At 46.3% G+C, this 16,099-nt stretch overlaps 1 protein-coding gene across 15 annotated transcripts in view; it reads right to left on the bottom strand.

Moving 5' to 3' along the window:
- Positions 1 to 375: 375 nt before the first annotated feature.
- Positions 376 to 16,099, bottom strand: part of mycbp2 (MYC binding protein 2) — a 52,730-nt gene continuing 37,006 nt past the window's right edge. For 12 of the 15 annotated variants that reach the window (XM_086122952.1, XM_086122960.1, XM_086122956.1 and 9 more), the window contains 30 exons: positions 15,706 to 15,939; positions 14,473 to 14,577; positions 11,846 to 13,486; positions 11,590 to 11,759; positions 10,512 to 10,759; positions 10,278 to 10,445; positions 9,448 to 9,605; positions 9,170 to 9,369; positions 8,587 to 8,736; positions 8,346 to 8,506; positions 8,106 to 8,262; positions 7,803 to 8,027; positions 7,657 to 7,722; positions 7,329 to 7,568; positions 7,076 to 7,165; positions 6,914 to 6,994; positions 6,572 to 6,838; positions 5,618 to 5,901; positions 5,452 to 5,548; positions 5,251 to 5,370; positions 5,062 to 5,163; positions 4,478 to 4,606; positions 4,252 to 4,384; positions 4,075 to 4,178; positions 3,430 to 3,618; positions 2,994 to 3,101; positions 2,672 to 2,881; positions 2,501 to 2,608; positions 1,897 to 2,062; positions 376 to 1,260 (listed from right to left, as the gene is read on the bottom strand). In XM_086122952.1, coding sequence (XP_085979078.1) covers positions 1,145 to 1,260; positions 1,897 to 2,062; positions 2,501 to 2,608; positions 2,672 to 2,881; positions 2,994 to 3,101; positions 3,430 to 3,618; positions 4,075 to 4,178; positions 4,252 to 4,384; positions 4,478 to 4,606; positions 5,062 to 5,163; positions 5,251 to 5,370; positions 5,452 to 5,548; positions 5,618 to 5,901; positions 6,572 to 6,838; positions 6,914 to 6,994; positions 7,076 to 7,165; positions 7,329 to 7,568; positions 7,657 to 7,722; positions 7,803 to 8,027; positions 8,106 to 8,262; positions 8,346 to 8,506; positions 8,587 to 8,736; positions 9,170 to 9,369; positions 9,448 to 9,605; positions 10,278 to 10,445; positions 10,512 to 10,759; positions 11,590 to 11,759; positions 11,846 to 13,486; positions 14,473 to 14,577; positions 15,706 to 15,939 — 6,227 coding nt within the window. In that variant the 3' untranslated portion in view covers positions 376 to 1,144. The remainder of the gene's footprint in view (positions 1,261 to 1,896; positions 2,063 to 2,500; positions 2,609 to 2,671; positions 2,882 to 2,993; positions 3,102 to 3,429; positions 3,619 to 4,074; positions 4,179 to 4,251; positions 4,385 to 4,477; positions 4,607 to 5,061; positions 5,164 to 5,250; positions 5,371 to 5,451; positions 5,549 to 5,617; positions 5,902 to 6,571; positions 6,839 to 6,913; positions 6,995 to 7,075; positions 7,166 to 7,328; positions 7,569 to 7,656; positions 7,723 to 7,802; positions 8,028 to 8,105; positions 8,263 to 8,345; positions 8,507 to 8,586; positions 8,737 to 9,169; positions 9,370 to 9,447; positions 9,606 to 10,277; positions 10,446 to 10,511; positions 10,760 to 11,589; positions 11,760 to 11,845; positions 13,487 to 14,472; positions 14,578 to 15,705; positions 15,940 to 16,099) is intronic. The other 3 variants (XM_086122965.1, XM_086122967.1, XM_086122961.1) reach the window with 2 other exon arrangements.

Below are 16,099 nucleotides of genomic sequence, written 5' to 3'. Positions count from 1 at the left end.
TTTGCCAAACAACCTGATTTATTACCATTCAACTCCATCCACTACAGATGTTACAGAGCAGATTCACAACTTTTGAGTTTTATATATCCTGGCATATATATATATATATATAGAGAGAGAGAGAGAGAGAGAGAGAGAGAGAAAGAAAAGTGTGTGTATCAACTGATGTTTTCCCACAAAAATGACCCATTGCTGTGACCGCAGTCTCAATCAGGTGTTCGGCTGTCTCATCGGGCCCACTAAGGTTTGTTGTTACGTTTGTATCGCGAAAAAGATTTGATAAATAAATAGGATGTATAGTCACCATAATTCCTCCACATCCTCAGTAACCAAAAAATAAATAAAACAGATGTGACAATTAGAAGAGCAGGGCCGTTGACTGTATAAAAATGTACAGTGGCTTTATTGACATACATTCCAAAGACTTTTTTTTCTTTTTTAACAGCTGCAAAACAGGAGGCACGCCCAGTATTGCACTTCATTCAAAGTTCTGGCTCAAAACATAACCCAGAATATATCAAAGAAAAGTGAAGTGAAAAGTAGCAACTTTCGGAATACAGCTAATTTGAATAGTAGCATTATATACAAGATTAGATAAATCGTACACTATTTTCCTTCTAAACAATGTTCTTATAACAGTCTTACCTGACAAACCTTTTGTATGCACTTGACAGTTGGAGAATACTGTACATGATTACGAAAAGTGTTTTACATACAACATTTTAAATGTATAATAACTGAGAAGCTGGAAATACGGCCTGTTCCTTTTCTCTTAAATAATTCAGATGATTTTTTTTTCATCTGGGTGACCAGGAGGGGCGCAACATGGAGAGAAGCCGAGGGAATACGACGGCCGCATGCAAACACGCCACAGGTTATTTTCTTCTTTATTATACATTTTTTTTTCATCGTTGTTCGTCTTTTCTGCACAGGTATCCTAAAGGATCCAAAACGGAGCCTGGATACTGACCGGGTTGGCAGAACAGCAGACCTAAGGGCTCTCGACTAGCCCGAGAATCTGCATACGTTTCCTGCAGGGAGGAGCCAAGCTTCATATGCTGAATGCGCTTCAGCAGCCAACCAGCCAGCCAACAGGCCAGAAATCACAATGGACAAGAACAGTTCCCAATGGTGGAACTCTTGGTTAGAAGGTGTGTGCGTTCCTGCACACGCCGCAGCCCAAAGCAAACTCCTCCCCCGTAGGTGGGTGGACGACATGCAGGGGACATTCGGTTCCCTCCAGCTGCTTGCCTTTGGGTCCTGTGACAAAGATGAGCAGAGGGGTTTCAATCTCAAATATACAAAAAATAATAATCTATATTTTCGAGGTTACAAATGACATGCGGTGTAAGAATATGTTGTGACGCGCACAAGAAAGCACACTCATTTACCACCGTACTTCCTGTTTTTCATTCGTTTTAGATTTGCGGCCTCAAAGTGTTTTTCATCCAATTATTCACTGTAATGATGATGTTTCAAAGGTATGAGGAGGCATACCATGCAACAGACTAGTTTGTGTAGCAGCATCAGACTATGTTGTCACAAGAAGGCACGCTCAGCTCCCGCCACACATACTGATTTTCATTTGATTTATTTACATTTGTGGCCTAGAAATGTTTGCCAATTAATATACAGGTAATATGAAGGTTAGTGGCAAACTTTGGCAGGTTCTGACGTATGTACAAATTCGAGTTACGTCGCCGCCAAAGGAAAACAATTAAGTGAGGACCCCCCGTGGTTAAACTGGAACCTCGACACTCAACCTCCAATTCTAAGTTTTCCATTGAAATAGAAATGATCGGCTCCACTGTCAAATATTTTTTTCGACCGCTTGTCCTCAATTTGGGGTGACTCGCAGTTTTTCTGAACATCGCAAGAAGAACAGTTCCCGTGTACCCGCGGGGCAATGCGGCAACTCCTCTTTGGGGACGCTGGTCATCCTCTGGAAATCGTCGTGGCAGGCGTTGCAGAAGTGCGTGGTGCCGAAGCAGAAGAACACGGCCACTGAGCAGCAGTAGCGACATTTGTACTCCAGGAAGTCCGTGCCATGCTTGGAGCACATCTGGGGACGACGACATCGACAACACACCTCAGCATCGTCAACATTTCCACAAACCTAAAGCAACACCGATTTTTGCATAAAATAAAATCGCAACACAAACGACTGTTAAATGAAAATAAAAAGGTTCCAAAATGATTCAATGAAACTCTTAACTCTCTCATAATTTGCCGCAAAAAATTGCTTTTGATTCATACAAATCGCAAAGTGTTCTGGGCTGCCAAAATTCCCTATGGGAAATTTTAGGGGAAATGGTTGACCCTTTGAAATTGTTTTCAGGATGACTTTAGTCACAACTTCATTCAAATGAAAAGAGATTCTTTCATTTTTTTTCCGTGCACACAAAATATCCCCATTAAAAGTTAGGCTATGGCAGTCATTTGTTTACAACATGACATACTACACCACATTTGGGGCGTGGTGTCGGTATTGTTTACCTACCTGGGCCCTGGAGACATCAGAGCATGCTCCACAAATCAGCTCGCTGGGGTCATAGTCGTCGCCTTGCCCTGCCTCGGCGTCGCAGCGGGCCTCTCCTCCGAAATAGGCCTGAAAAGAAACACATTAGCTCAAACAGCCACCATTTAAACACCGTTTGGTTTAAAGGGGTACCTTCTTGCACTTGTAGCAGACGTAGTAAGCGTATCTGTTCATGGCAAAGCCCGCCGGGTCGTTGTAGAAGCGTGCGCCCGGCGTGGTTATGGCCTCGCTCTTGTGCAGACCCTCGTACTCCAGCCTCATCAACGCCTTCCTCCTCACGTCCTCATAGAGCTCCTTGATGGGGTCTAGCAGGTCCTTGATCACAGAGTGGTTGATCTTATTCTAAAGGACAAAACGTGCGAAAAGGTGGTTTCAGCAAACAAAAGGCTCATAGGAGTTTGGGATTAAATGTCGCCTCTTTGTTACAGAAGAAAATCCGCTCAGGTCAGCTCACCTTGCAAATTGGACACAACATGAAGCCGAATGTGATGCGAGGCCCAAGCCAGCGGTTCTCCAGAACACGCCGGGTGCACTGAAGGTGGAACACATGAGTGCACTCGAGCTGGGGATAATGTAAAAAAAAATTATGGGAATGCAGTTTTTTTAAAAAATATATAATATCCTAAACCTCACTCTTCATTGGGTTTCTGCAAATACAATCCGGTGGTCCCTTTTTTCTTTCTTTTTAGCACAACTGCAGTGAGCATGTTTATTACAGAGGAGACCTAATTTGTATAGAAATAAATTGTTCTCTTAATAAATTAATTGCCGAAGTCATTTTAGACGACAGTATTGTTACCAAATCAATCCCAAAAAAAATAGGAAGCAAGTATAATTCTTACACTTTCATTCTGTGATTTCCTGGATGAATCTATGGTGGGAAGACATACCTGGACAGCGGGGGCAGCAGAGAGCGCCTCAGTGAAGCAGATCATGCACATGTCGTCCGCGTCTTGCTTCAAGCAGCCCGTATTTTTGTCGCAGCCGTGCAAGCACGGGAGGCACGACTCCTCGTTCTTGACTCCACCACACGGGTGCCCGCATGGGTGCGTCTTGCTGCATGCCAGTTTGGAGTATTCCTGCGGGAGGAAAAAGGAAATGAGAAATGAAAAAAAGATCATGTTTTTTCTTGATATAAATTAATATCTCTGAAGGAGAGGAACAAGGTCCCTCATACATTCTTTGGTAAGCATGCTGGCTTTGAGATCAATCTTAAAGCCAGTCAATGTGAACTGGGTACAAGTAAGATGCAGCGACAAAGCAAAAACTTCCTTTATTTCAGTAATTCAACGAAAAATGTGAAAGTAATAAATTATAGCGATTCACTACACAGAATGAAATGCATGGTTTTACACTCTATAATTTTGAGGATTAAACTATCTTTCAAACATCAAGATAACCGTGTGTTAATACAATAAAAATAATAATAATAAAATAGGAACAAATACGTCGCATGGCTATCAGGAAGAAAAGGAGAGGGATGCTGCGCTGTGCTGTCACCAGGAGATTCTATTTTAATCTCGAAGGTGATTTACCTGACAGTCGGGGTCAGAGCAGACGCTTCCAACCGCCGACAGCTCGGTTCCATTCCGTGTTCCGCAGAACCTGCATGCATCTGAGCTGCTGGACGCGGGCTTACCTGAAAAGCATGTCCGGGAAGGTTGGAGGGAAAAGTGTCCCTTCTGCGTGTTGCGTGTCGCGCGTCAGTTTACCCGTGTGTTCTCTGAACTCCACCATGGCCTTCATCGTTTTGGAGTCGGCCAGTGCCATGAGCCAGAAAAGCTTGGTCCTCCCACAGCCTTCATGGAGGTCCACCTTGATGGCCTCTTCTTCCTCCTTGAACACCTGACAATCGCCATCGTAAAAGCAATTAACAAACACCAACTCTCATGTAATAACGGTACACATACAAAAAAAAATAAATTGCAAAATGCTGACCTGTCTCTGGTGAGAGCGCGTGCGTCGGTGCAGGTGGAGGAAGCGGTCGCAGTCAGTGCACAGGTTGCCACAAATGTTGCACAGGATAATGGCTGCCGTCTCGCCATCATCGTGGTTGTCGCACATTGGCTGTGAAGAGATGACCAAAGACATTTTTAAAGATCGTTGCTCAGTTATTCCACATTACTTTGTTTTTGGGTCATCATGTCATATCTTACAGTCAACAGTTACTTACTGCATCCGAGATTGAAGATGGGTTCTTCCATGAATATGGAGACAATCTATCATATGTTAGGTTTGCTGCATTTCATTTGTCTATTTAGACCCACTTATATCCGAGACCTTTTATTACGACTACTGGGAATGGTAATAAATTGTGAAATGAATGCATCTGTCTCATTTGTCCTAAAACAAAACATGAATGATTCATTTCAAGTCTTTACTGAACGACATTTTGTCTGTGAGTAAAATGTTCGCTTCTATTACAGATTATGGTCCAGATCCATGGCAAAAGGTGTATCTATTCTTTCTTTTCACATTAATAGTACTAGCATTTTTTTCTCCTTTTCATTGATAGCTTTTACCATCTGCTTCTGCTGTCCATCTTTGCCCATCCATCGACCAGATGACAGCCTGTCCACATGATCTTGGTCCAGCACACACAGGGAAGCCAGAGCCAGCCACAGCTAGCAGAAGCATGAGAAAGAAAACACATGATACATTAATACCACAGAAGAACAAGTCTTTAATTGAAGCAAAGTTAAATAGCATACCCTGGTGGTGGCAATGCAGCGCACAGGCGAACGATGCTCCTCCTCCATTTTGGTGAGAGCTATGATCGTCTCAGCGATTGCGTTTTTCGTGACTCGCGACCACGCGTCCGAAAGGTGACCCTGTAAACGAGAATCGTGGCCACCTTATAGGGTTGCATTGGTGGCATACGAGTGCACACGAATACAAAGGATGGTGCTTACTGCTGCCATGTCTTTGACCAATTTGATGATGATCTCTGCGATCTGAGGAGGAGTGGAGCCTTTCATCCACCAGTGACTCTCCCCTCGACGGATGTAGCTGAACACAAATACAAATGAACATTCATCTGCTGTTGGTCAATCCTTCTCCCAGAGGGAGCCAACCCACCTGGAGTTAAAGATCATTGGCAGAGTGACAGTGGTCACCCCTTTGCCGGCGGCCATGCCGGCAGTGCCAGAGATGGTGGTCCCTTTGGCCTTCAACTGCACGGTGAGCGCTTTGGCGATGCAGCCCAAGAACATGTCCAGGATGCCCAGCTTGTTCCAGTCGCCCTTCTCCGTGGAGTGGATGATGTCGCTGATGTCCGCCGGCGGCAGAGACTTCACCCCGATGATGCTGGCGAGTCGCACCGGCGTCACCTCCGGAAGGACCCGTCGGAGCAACGACGTCACCTGGGATAAAGTGCACACATACACCGCATGGAATGTTACCGTGGGAATGCTGAAATGCTAACATGTGGATTCATCATTCGACTGTTGTCCTGCTAGTGTTGTATTGAGAAGAATAATTGATGGAAACAGTATTTAATCAGAGAGTGGTTTCTCTAAAGTCAAGTCAAACATTTTCTTAACAGTAATATGGTCTAAACTCGGTATTCTGATTAATATTGTGCTTGTTTATCATGAACTAAGAAGAAAAATCAACCTGTTTTTTTTTATCCAGGTCAGTGAACCGCCATTTTGCCACTTGCCGTCGACTGAAAATGACATCACAGGGCCTCAGGGGTCACCTTGCGACTGTCACACGACCAAACCCAGAAAACAGCTTGAGCTGTGATGGGAGTTACCTAAACTCTTGAATGCCCTGGACACATACTTTCAAGCTTATGCGAGTCTCCTAAATATTATTAAATTTTTATTCGAACTATGAAGCCGCCCAGAGGTTTCGCAATCGTGTAGACGTAGGTCATCTTTAGGTCAGCGTTTCAAAACCTTTAGTGAGGAAAATTGAGAAATTGGTTAACAAGCTATGAAAAGGAATCAGTTCTTTGGACAACAAGCACTCTTAGCACTGCACAAGCTCTTCTTTTTCCTCCACACATTATTGTTCAGCCTCGCTCACCTGTCTCTGGACTCGTGGCGAGGCCGTGTGCAGCAATGAGAACAGGTCTTGCATGAGCGTCAGCTGCTGCGCCAGATACTGGCGCCCCACGTTGGAGCCGCTTAGCGCCAGCACCATGGACAGCAGCTCAAAGCAGTAGGCGTCCGAGGAGGCGTCGTCGTCACTCGGCTGCGAGTTGGCATTCTCCTTACTGGAGATGGCGTGCTCCCATTCCTCTCTCACGCGCGTCGCCTCCATGCGGATGGCCTGGACGATGTGTGCGCACACCTGTCAAGAAAAACAAATACACAATGTCTTTTGCGGTGGAATTGAATCTTGTGTTGATCGCGTCTTGAACCTGACCTGTTTCTGCAGGTTGGTAAGTTTGCTCCGACTGAAAATGATTCCGACCATGTGCTCTTTGAGGTCTGCGTCTGACGGTACCTAGTCAAAAATAACAATAAATAAAGTCAAGTGTCACAAAAAAATGTTGAAAATTATACCATTGAACTTTTCAGCCCAGACCTTTTCCTCGCCTTCTGGAGACGAAAGGAGATTTTTCTCCTCCTGCTCTGGGGTTGGCTCTGCATCACCACAAATTAGCTTCCCAAACACCTACGTGTACACAAAAAAGATGTCGTGATGAAACACTTACATCATAGGCAGTATTGGAGTTGTGATTTTCATATTTCTTACAAAAAAAAAACGCAAACCTTGCAACGACTCAGCAAAAATCTGAATTTTCTTGAGACATGTAATGATGTGTATTTATGTTTACCTGTGAGGTGATGAGGCGAAACACACGCAGCGTTTCACCCTCGCAATTCCTCTGCTGCGCCATGCTGGCTGAGATCTGCCCAGCGATCTTGATGCTGTCGCCCTCCTTCCAGCCCAGCACCTTCACTTGGCGCACCCTCAACGTGTTCTCGGGCCCTTTCAGCTCCACCTTAATCACGTGATGATCTCCCCCGGGGAGTTCGCTCGTCACCCAACCCATGTGACGTGAGTCTAGGTCAACCTAAGATGGAAAAAGGTGGACGTTGAGGGGGCTCTCTGAACATCCGCTTAACTGGCTATTGAGTATACACGTTTTCTCACTGTCTCACCTGCTTAATCCTGCAAAGGTCTTCGATCGCCTTTCCACACAGGAAGGTCACCGAGGTCACTTTGTTCTATGAATTCGGTGAGGAAAAAAAATGAAGCTGAAAAGGAAACATCCCAGGTCTGTTGAATGCACAATGTTGTCTCTTACCCCAAGGTCCCTGGAGTTGTCCACGTGAACAGACACATTGGAGGCATTGATGCCTTTCACACAGCTGATGGTGACGCTCTTGGTTTTGTTTTTGTCTTCGTCCCCGGACTCCCAGAAGGTCTCAGTGGAGCCGTCCGTCAGGCTGCCAATCATGGCGGGACGACTGGATGTCTTGATGTCCACCACACTGGTCAGGTCTTTCAGGCAGGTCACCAAGCAGAGATCCTGTCATGCGACGACGCATGAGAGTCAGCGCACGTTGCGAATATTCCATCATCGGTACTCGAGTGCTGGGTTTCTTGCCTGACTAATGGCTTCGTAGCCTGATTGAACACTGATGTTGAAGCTTTCTTCGCTGTCGCCGTCATCCGACTTGGACAGTATGTTGTTGATGTGGTGAAAGACGTTGCTCTGGTGTAGGAACTGGTGGTCGGACTGCTTGAACTTGAGACTCCAGCACCTACAAGAGTGAGATACAACCTTTCAAAGCTACAAAAAGCTTAAAACTAGTACGGAAAAAAAATGAAAATGGAGGTATGATACCTTAGCGCCATTTGCTGAAGCGAGCTTCCGCTAGGAAGTGACATCATGAGGTCGGAGATGGTCTGGAGGAGGCGGTGGAAAGTGTGGGGGAGCGGGTGGGCCGCCTCCCCTGCGATAACGATGTCGGACAGAGGGTGCTCACAAACGCCGAGGTCTCGTTCCTGTGAGGTGTGACGATGACACACGGTGAGAAAATGCAGGCGCCCTCAAACAAAAGCAATACTTTTTAACAGCTTGACACCTGTTCAAGGTTTTCTTTGTTGCCCTTGTTCTCGTCATCTTCCTCGTCCTCTGGTTCAAAGGGCGATGGAGTGAGAGACGCTACAAAATGCCACAGGATGTCATGCAGAGAAGTGGTCTGGATCACATTGCACAGGAGCCAGTTGAATGCCTGATGGGACACCAAGAACACATTAGTGCTCTCATTACCATATAGAAATGAGCAAAGTTGGATGAGTTTGGCATGGAAGAATTTACCTATAATCGAGGCAGCGCCGTGTCGTAACATACATTTTTTTTGTGCTAATTCATCAGCTTTGCAGCAAATCAGATATCGTGCCCAGCAATCAAAATAAGGCATTACCTTATTATTGTATTTTTTGCAAATAGCTGCTTGGGGAGTTTTATTTTCTCAAGTGCAGATCAGGGGAGGTTTCTATTCGACTTCGAGTATCTGCAGTGGAGTTTGAGTTAAATAATTTGATCAGTTTCTATATCTGCAAAGGGGGAGACCAGCTCCATATTTTACGGTAGGAATCAGAACCGGGTGTCCTAATATTTTGAGATTAAAATTAAACTGGCGATTGAAGAAATAACTGCCGTACCTCCATGGCAAACACCCGGCATGCGGACTTCCTCAGTGCGTGCCTCATGGCCACCTCCAGGCCCTCCAGATCGTGATGCTGGATGACAAATGCCAGCACGGGCCACTGGAAGTTCCTCTCGCCCTTGCTGAGGGAGCCGTGGGCGGATATCAACCTGGACAGTTCAGGAGAAGGGTGGCGCAACAGGGAAGAACCCACCTCTGTAAAGAGGACGAGGAAAAGGGTCAGAAGACATGATGCTCGCACAACAAATGCAAATGCTCAACAAGTTGAATTACCCGCATCACCGCTGTGGACCCTGCGTCTGGGAACGGCTTTGACTCTGGCCGGAGAGGGTGAGTGTTGCTTGTCGTACTCTGAGGCAACGACGGAGTAAGACCTCTGGAAAACGGTGCGCTTGGCTGTGTCGCTGTCTGTGATCGGGCTGGTCTCGAGACTGAAAGACGACACATGATAGACGGGATATATTCCGATATTATTGACACAAGTTATGGGAAGTCATTTTCTACAGCACTTGCTGACATGAGGGTTGCGGATGAAATGGGTCACCACCCAATGGCAAGCCACATATGAACAAACAAACAAAACATTCACACTCACAATCATACGATTTTGAGTTTTCAACGAATCTAAATGATCTGCTTTTGTCATGCGGGGGGGAGAAAACCCACACAAACATGGGGAGAAACTCCACAAAGAGAGCCGGAGCCAAACCTCAGAATGCCCCCCTGGCAGATGTGCCTAGTGTGTGACAATCAGTTAGAAAAGAAAGAGGGTGTCTGGGCACTTTGATGAAAAGAGTTCTGAAATCCCTGCCATTGGTTGGCAACCGGTTCAGAGTGTCCCCCACTGGGATAGGCTTCAGCACCCCCCGCGACCCTTGTGGGGACAAAGCGGATCGGGAAATGGATGGATGGATGGATGAAGTTATGAAACAGTCCACTTGTATGTCGCAAATTCAAGTGTTTTGGAGATCCTAATTTGTGTTGCGGACAAACGACAAAAGCGACGTATCGTGTCTTTGCGTGGACTGTGGTGCAACAACAAAAAATATAAAACAAACATTTTACAACTGAACTGTTTGAGGTTGGGTGGAAGACGTGTTTACCTGGGAGGCATTGACTTCATGTTGCTCTCCGGTTCCTCAAAAACATTGGGGCAGGCGTCGGGGGTAACCGAAATGTAGGGCGCAGGAACCGACGTGGACCGCAAATACCTCATCTCATCTTGGAAGAGATTGTCGTCTTGGTAGGCGCCAAAGTTCTCCGTGTGTTGCCTTGAAGATGAACGTGAAATTATTGTCACGCATGCACTTGAGCTCTACTCTAAGTTGGCTTGCTACCTGGCGAGGGTCTGTAGATAGAGGCAGCTCATTTTATTGGGAAGTTCGGCCGACACGCCCTCCTTGAGGCTGGGAAGCAGCTGGGAATGAAGCGGCCGGGGAGGGTGGTGGCACAGTATGCTGGGCTCAGCGGCGCTGCTGAGTGACAGCAGGAACAAAGCGTTGGCCCGGATCACTTGGTGGGCCTCCATGGTGGGCAGGGCTCTCGGGGTCTTCACCTGCAGTGGCTTCTTCCTGGACTGCTTCACCTGGCAAGGAATAGATATTGGAGTAAGTCGGGGAAAATAGCAAGCAGAAGTACATTCAGTGGACAATTCGAGGGAAAGGTGGGACACTACAGAATTCAGTATTTCTTCATCTAGCCATTTATCCATTTCAATTGACCACTCCAGGATGGAGTCAACTCGGACAGCCCGAGTTTAACCCAGATGAGCTTTTTCAATTACATCGTGCAGGTTATCACTCACATTAATGAATTTCTTAATCTCCGCACAGAACCAGAGGGAGTAGCGTGGAGACCGATGTCCAATTTGGCTGTCCCGAGTTCCATTGCTGCCGACACAACCCGCACCCAAAGAAAATCGATGGAGGGTGTACCAAACGTTGGTCTACAGCAGTGCTTTTGAAACCCTGTGCCGACATTGTCAGCTGTGCCGCTGGAAAATATCCAATTCGTATGCCCGTGCGGTCTATCGCCTGGCAACGTAATCGTGTAGTACCCTTCCATACCGCTAAGTAGCAGCAACAGCTAGCCTTGTGGTGAGACGAGAAGAGCAAGCAAATTTGTGACGCACGAACGCAGGACGACGGTGAAACAATAAATATGAAAGATTATAAAATACTTTTTTCTTTGTGTTTATTTAATTCTAATTCAAGCTGTTGTAAAGTCATTCTTCAATGTTAAAAAACGGTGATAGTAATAATACAACACGTTAATTGTTCAAATAAGTTCCCCCCCCCCCACTTTTTCAGCTAGAGGTGTGCCGCGAGATTTTTTTTCAATGAAAGAAGTGTGCCTTGGCTCAAACAAATTTTAAAAACACTGGTCTACAGTACAAAGGCAAGCAGTACGATATACCTTCTCCCTGGCTGCAGTCTGCTTCTCCCTCAGGTACTTCTCCCTGCAGCGATCGCACACTAGATACCAGGTGCTGCCTCCAATGCCTCCATCGCCACAGTTGCCAGCCCAGCCACCGCAGAAGTGACCGATGCTGTTGTATCCTTGTCCTCCAGCATAGCGGCCACAACCTGAAGAACGGAAGAAATAGTTATTCCTTGCAGGGATGAGTCACTTTCCCTGCCAACGCTTATAATGACAGGTTCTCTCTCCTTACCTGGGTGAGCCTGTCTCATGTGGTAGGTGACGGGGTAAGGATGAGATTCCCCACACAGCTCACAGATGGTGTCCTTCTCCGGTCCGCCCATTGCCAGCTGCGCCATCTCTCCAAATAGATTGCCCCTCGGCCGCATGTCAGCCTTTTCCCGCTTCTTCTTCTCCTTCTTGGCCTTTTTGCTGTCCTTTTCGTTCTCCTTCTTCTTGAGGATGGCACTCGACCCCGGACTGGGGAAGATCATGTTCTGAGTCGCTGCCTTGATGGTGGCCAAGGATATATCCTCCCAGAATGCGACCAAGTGCTGCAGCGTCAAAGGCAGGATGGATTTTGCTCTCATGGAGGGATGGGACGATATCTCAAAGGAAACGGCGTCCCCTTTGCCGTCCTCGCACTTTTCTGGCAATGGTGGTTCCTTCAACATGGAGAGAACCTTGTTTTTGTTGATGCTGCCCATTTTGGAGATGTCCGGACCATGCGGAGCAATGTTAAACATGTTAAGTGCGGAAGAAATCTCGAGGGAGTGGCGGTTCTTCAGCTTGCTTTCCTTCTCCTCGGCGCCCTGGCCTCCGAGGGAACTGCGTATGGGCGCGTGCTCTTTGGTTAAATCCGGGTTGAATTTGAGGAAGGATGAACAGGCCATGGCGTCGTGGACAATACCTTCATGCCAGAGGAACGCTGCAAAGACCGCCCGGGAGCATTCTGCCACAGATGGGGACATGGCCTGCTTGGCAGGCTCACATATCCTCTGCGTGCTCTCACCTTTAAAGAGCGGTCCGGATTTGTCCTTCTTTGGCCGGGCGTGCCGACTGGAGGTTTTGCGGCTGACTTTGGGCGAAGAGCGACTCTCCAGCTCCTCTTTGACTGGTGCCTTGCCAATGCTAAAGTGCACTTTGCACGAGGCCTCCTCAGAGTCCTGCACCTCCACGTTTTCATCATTTGCATCCTCGTTTGAAAGTAGAGCGCTTGAGGAACACACCTCCACAACCTCGCTGTGCAGGTTTTCTTGGGTCACGTGGGGGGAAGGAACACGGTTCTCTGTGTTACCGACAACGTCTTGGTTTGGATCTTTGGGAGACAGTTTTGGTTTAGGGGAGGTAGATCTGCCTCTTAAGGGCTCTGTCAGAGGAATCTTCTTCTTCCTAAGGGTGTCTGGGTCCAGAGTGTAAGAATCGGACTTGGATCTCTCTCGGGGAGGTTCGAGCCGGGCTTTGGATGACGGGCTAACTTTAGGCGGGATGTTCTTGTCGTGGTGTGTTGAAGAGGAATGCTGGGAGGAGGTGCTGGAAGGACTGGACCTGCCAGAAGAGGACACTCCTTTTTTTTTAGGCGAGGAGGAGCGGGAGCCGGCATTGGGAGACTCCGACCTATGTCCTGACGTTCTGATGTCTGACTTGAGGGCCTGCAGAGTGTTGTGATTCGGCGAATGAGAACGGCTGTGAGAGTCAGAGCGCAGTTTGGCCGTATCGGAGCGCAGTATGAGGGCGTCGCTGGCTGAGAGCGAGCCCTCCTGACCCGTCTTGACTCTGCCATGTTCCGACATGCGACTCCCTCGACTTTCTTGCTTGAGAGAACGGTTCTCCAGGCGGTGTTTGGAGGCCGGGGACATGGACCGTGCACCGGGCATCAGGTTCCCTCGCTCACCTAAATGTCAACAATTCAGTTAGATGAAACAGGACAACTACAGAGAAACCGTCCCGCACATTTAAAGGGGATATATGATGCTCATTCTCAGATTCATTTTGAATGCATGTGATTTTCTCTGCCTATTTTCACAGCAATTCCAACTGATCATGTGTGCTGTGGAAAGAAAGAGCCTGTTATGAATACTAAGCAGCGTATGCGAAGTCAGTCAAAGTATGACATTTCCAGATCAAAGACAATAATGTTACTGGAAGTCAACAGCCTCTTAAACAAAGAGATTTAAGAACAAAAATAAAATGTTGGATATTCCTTTGCTGTTCACACAAAACTGAGCGAAGGTGTGAGGTATTGCCACAACTGTGGGCTTTCAAACACTGACACAGCATCCCGCAATTGGATAATTCGATGACATCAGACAAAGTGTTCAATGCGAGTTGTAGAATACTTATCAGAAATTGAACGTTTGGAGAGAGAAGTAGGCAAAAGTGTCTGTTAACTTCACACTCGCCTGTAAAATGCTAAAAGTTGACCTTGGTTTGTACAGTACAGTGACACAGAAAACAACGCCGGCTTTGACAAGCAGTTGAAAATGCGCGACTGTTTCTAGTCTTTTTTGAAGCATGAAGACTCCATACTATGTGAATCTGGAATATGAACATTGTAAGACGATATGATTGAGAATTATGGCGAACATGATAAATCCCCTTTAATTCATTCAGCTACAACAAAACACGCTGACATCTGACCAAAAAAAAAAAAAAAAGATGCTTTAAAGCGATATGAAAGGTCAAAACAAAGGTGAATGAGCACATGAGTATGTATTGAGTGTAACATTTAGTCAAGACCTCCTTTTTTAAGGGTGACGGGTGGCGAGAGCCGATCAGAAAATGTTAATGACAAGCTTATAAAATACAAGCACAAAAAACTCGCTTTCTACCCAACCTCTGTTCAGTCTGAGGGAGGGCATGCGTGATTTGACTACCCACCCTTTTGCCTGAGAGCAAGAGACGAGAGAGCAGTGGCATGCCCGGCCGCGGCCACGCCGCTTTTGCGTGCACGCTCGCGAGAAGCAAGGCTGCGTGGTGAATCATCTACAGCGGAAAACAATTGGCAAGGTAAACAAACAAGGCATGGAATGCAAGGACGCCAACAGAGCCAGCTCGAGAAAGCACATAAGAGGAAATGGGTTCAATTAAAGATTGTGAAATTGAAAGAGGCAATGCATTAAAGTGTTCTTCGGAGAAGCTGACAGAGAAATTAGTTGTGGCAGGAGAAGCATGACACACACACAAAAAAAATAAAAATGTCGGACAAGAAGAGAGCTGCTAATTTGGGTTAGGTCCAATGCCCATTTCACACTGACAGCTCTATAATTATATTAAAACCTGAAGAAGAAAAAACAAATCGGCTTAAGGAGGTCATCGCAGACAATAACAAAGTATTTTTGTGAGCAAGGGCGCAGACAATTCATGGCTGGTTGAGGCAGCTAATGAGAAGACCCAAAGAATGGAAATGAAGGAGAAGGAAAATGGATGCAAATGTGGGAAAAAAAGTCTCAACAATCAGAGCAAGCTAGAATAAGGTCACTCAGCCTCTTAAATTAGCGCATGCCCGTGACAATTAAATTTAACAAGACATTTAGTCTACAATTGAGATTCAAATTCTTGTTTTAAAAAGGTGACGTCCATACTTCCTCACATTCACTCAACTGCAGAGAGTATTATTAGGCGTAAGCTATTTATCAAACTGAGAGGCTTTCATTTGTACAACTGCATTTTATAATACACAATATCTTAAAATTATTCATATATGTCCACCATATTTATTGAGGCAAATACACATGACTATTAGCTTTAGTAAAGGTAACTACTACTACCTGGGTTTTTTTTCAGGGGGGGGGGTATGTTCCATTGGTGAAGTTTATTAGAGCAGAGGCCACTGTTTGAGGAAATGCGGTATTGTTTACTTCAATCCATTGTCACCTTGATACTTTAAAACAACAATAATTCAATGATAGAATGATGAACTTGTTAAAAGTATTGCTGCTCTAGGACCAACACATAAGCCTTTGTGATGCCTTACAAAACATTCTGGGCGAATGAGGACAACAAGGGAGATTTTGTATATATACAGTATATATACACACACACACACACACACACACATCCGCACAACTATTTTGATTGATCAGGAGCTGACTAATCACTTGACACACTTACTCAGAAGCTGTGGTTGCGGCTGAGACAGTTGGGAGGGGGACTGTCCAAACACAAATGGACTGTGGACAAGGGAGGAGGAAGAAGAAGAAGAAGAAGAAGAGGAGGAGGAGGAAGAGGAAGAGGAGGAGGAAGAGGAGGGGGGAGGTTGTGTGGCTTCCTCAAATATTGAGGAGGGAGTTGCTGAGACGAAGGGCCCAGACTGAATGGAATTCAGTATGGCGCTCAGCCGGTCACCTGCAAACACGGAGACAAAGGAGGTGGAGAAACTACAGCTTCGACTAAAGGGGATGACTGGGACAGGAAGGGACACCACAATTTGGGGTTCAGCGTAGTTCAGTCTTCATTTTAAGTGTGACGTATGTATGGAGTGGTGTGGTGTGGTGTGGCCCAGCGA

Source organism: Hippocampus guttulatus, chromosome 11 (assembly GCF_054856545.1).
Source record: "Hippocampus guttulatus isolate MCC_2025c chromosome 11, RoL_Hgut_1.0, whole genome shotgun sequence".
Lineage (NCBI taxonomy): Eukaryota > Metazoa > Chordata > Actinopteri > Syngnathiformes > Syngnathidae > Hippocampus > Hippocampus guttulatus.
The sequence above is the reverse complement of the archived record's forward strand: the minus strand, read 5'-3'. Positions and strand labels throughout refer to the sequence as shown.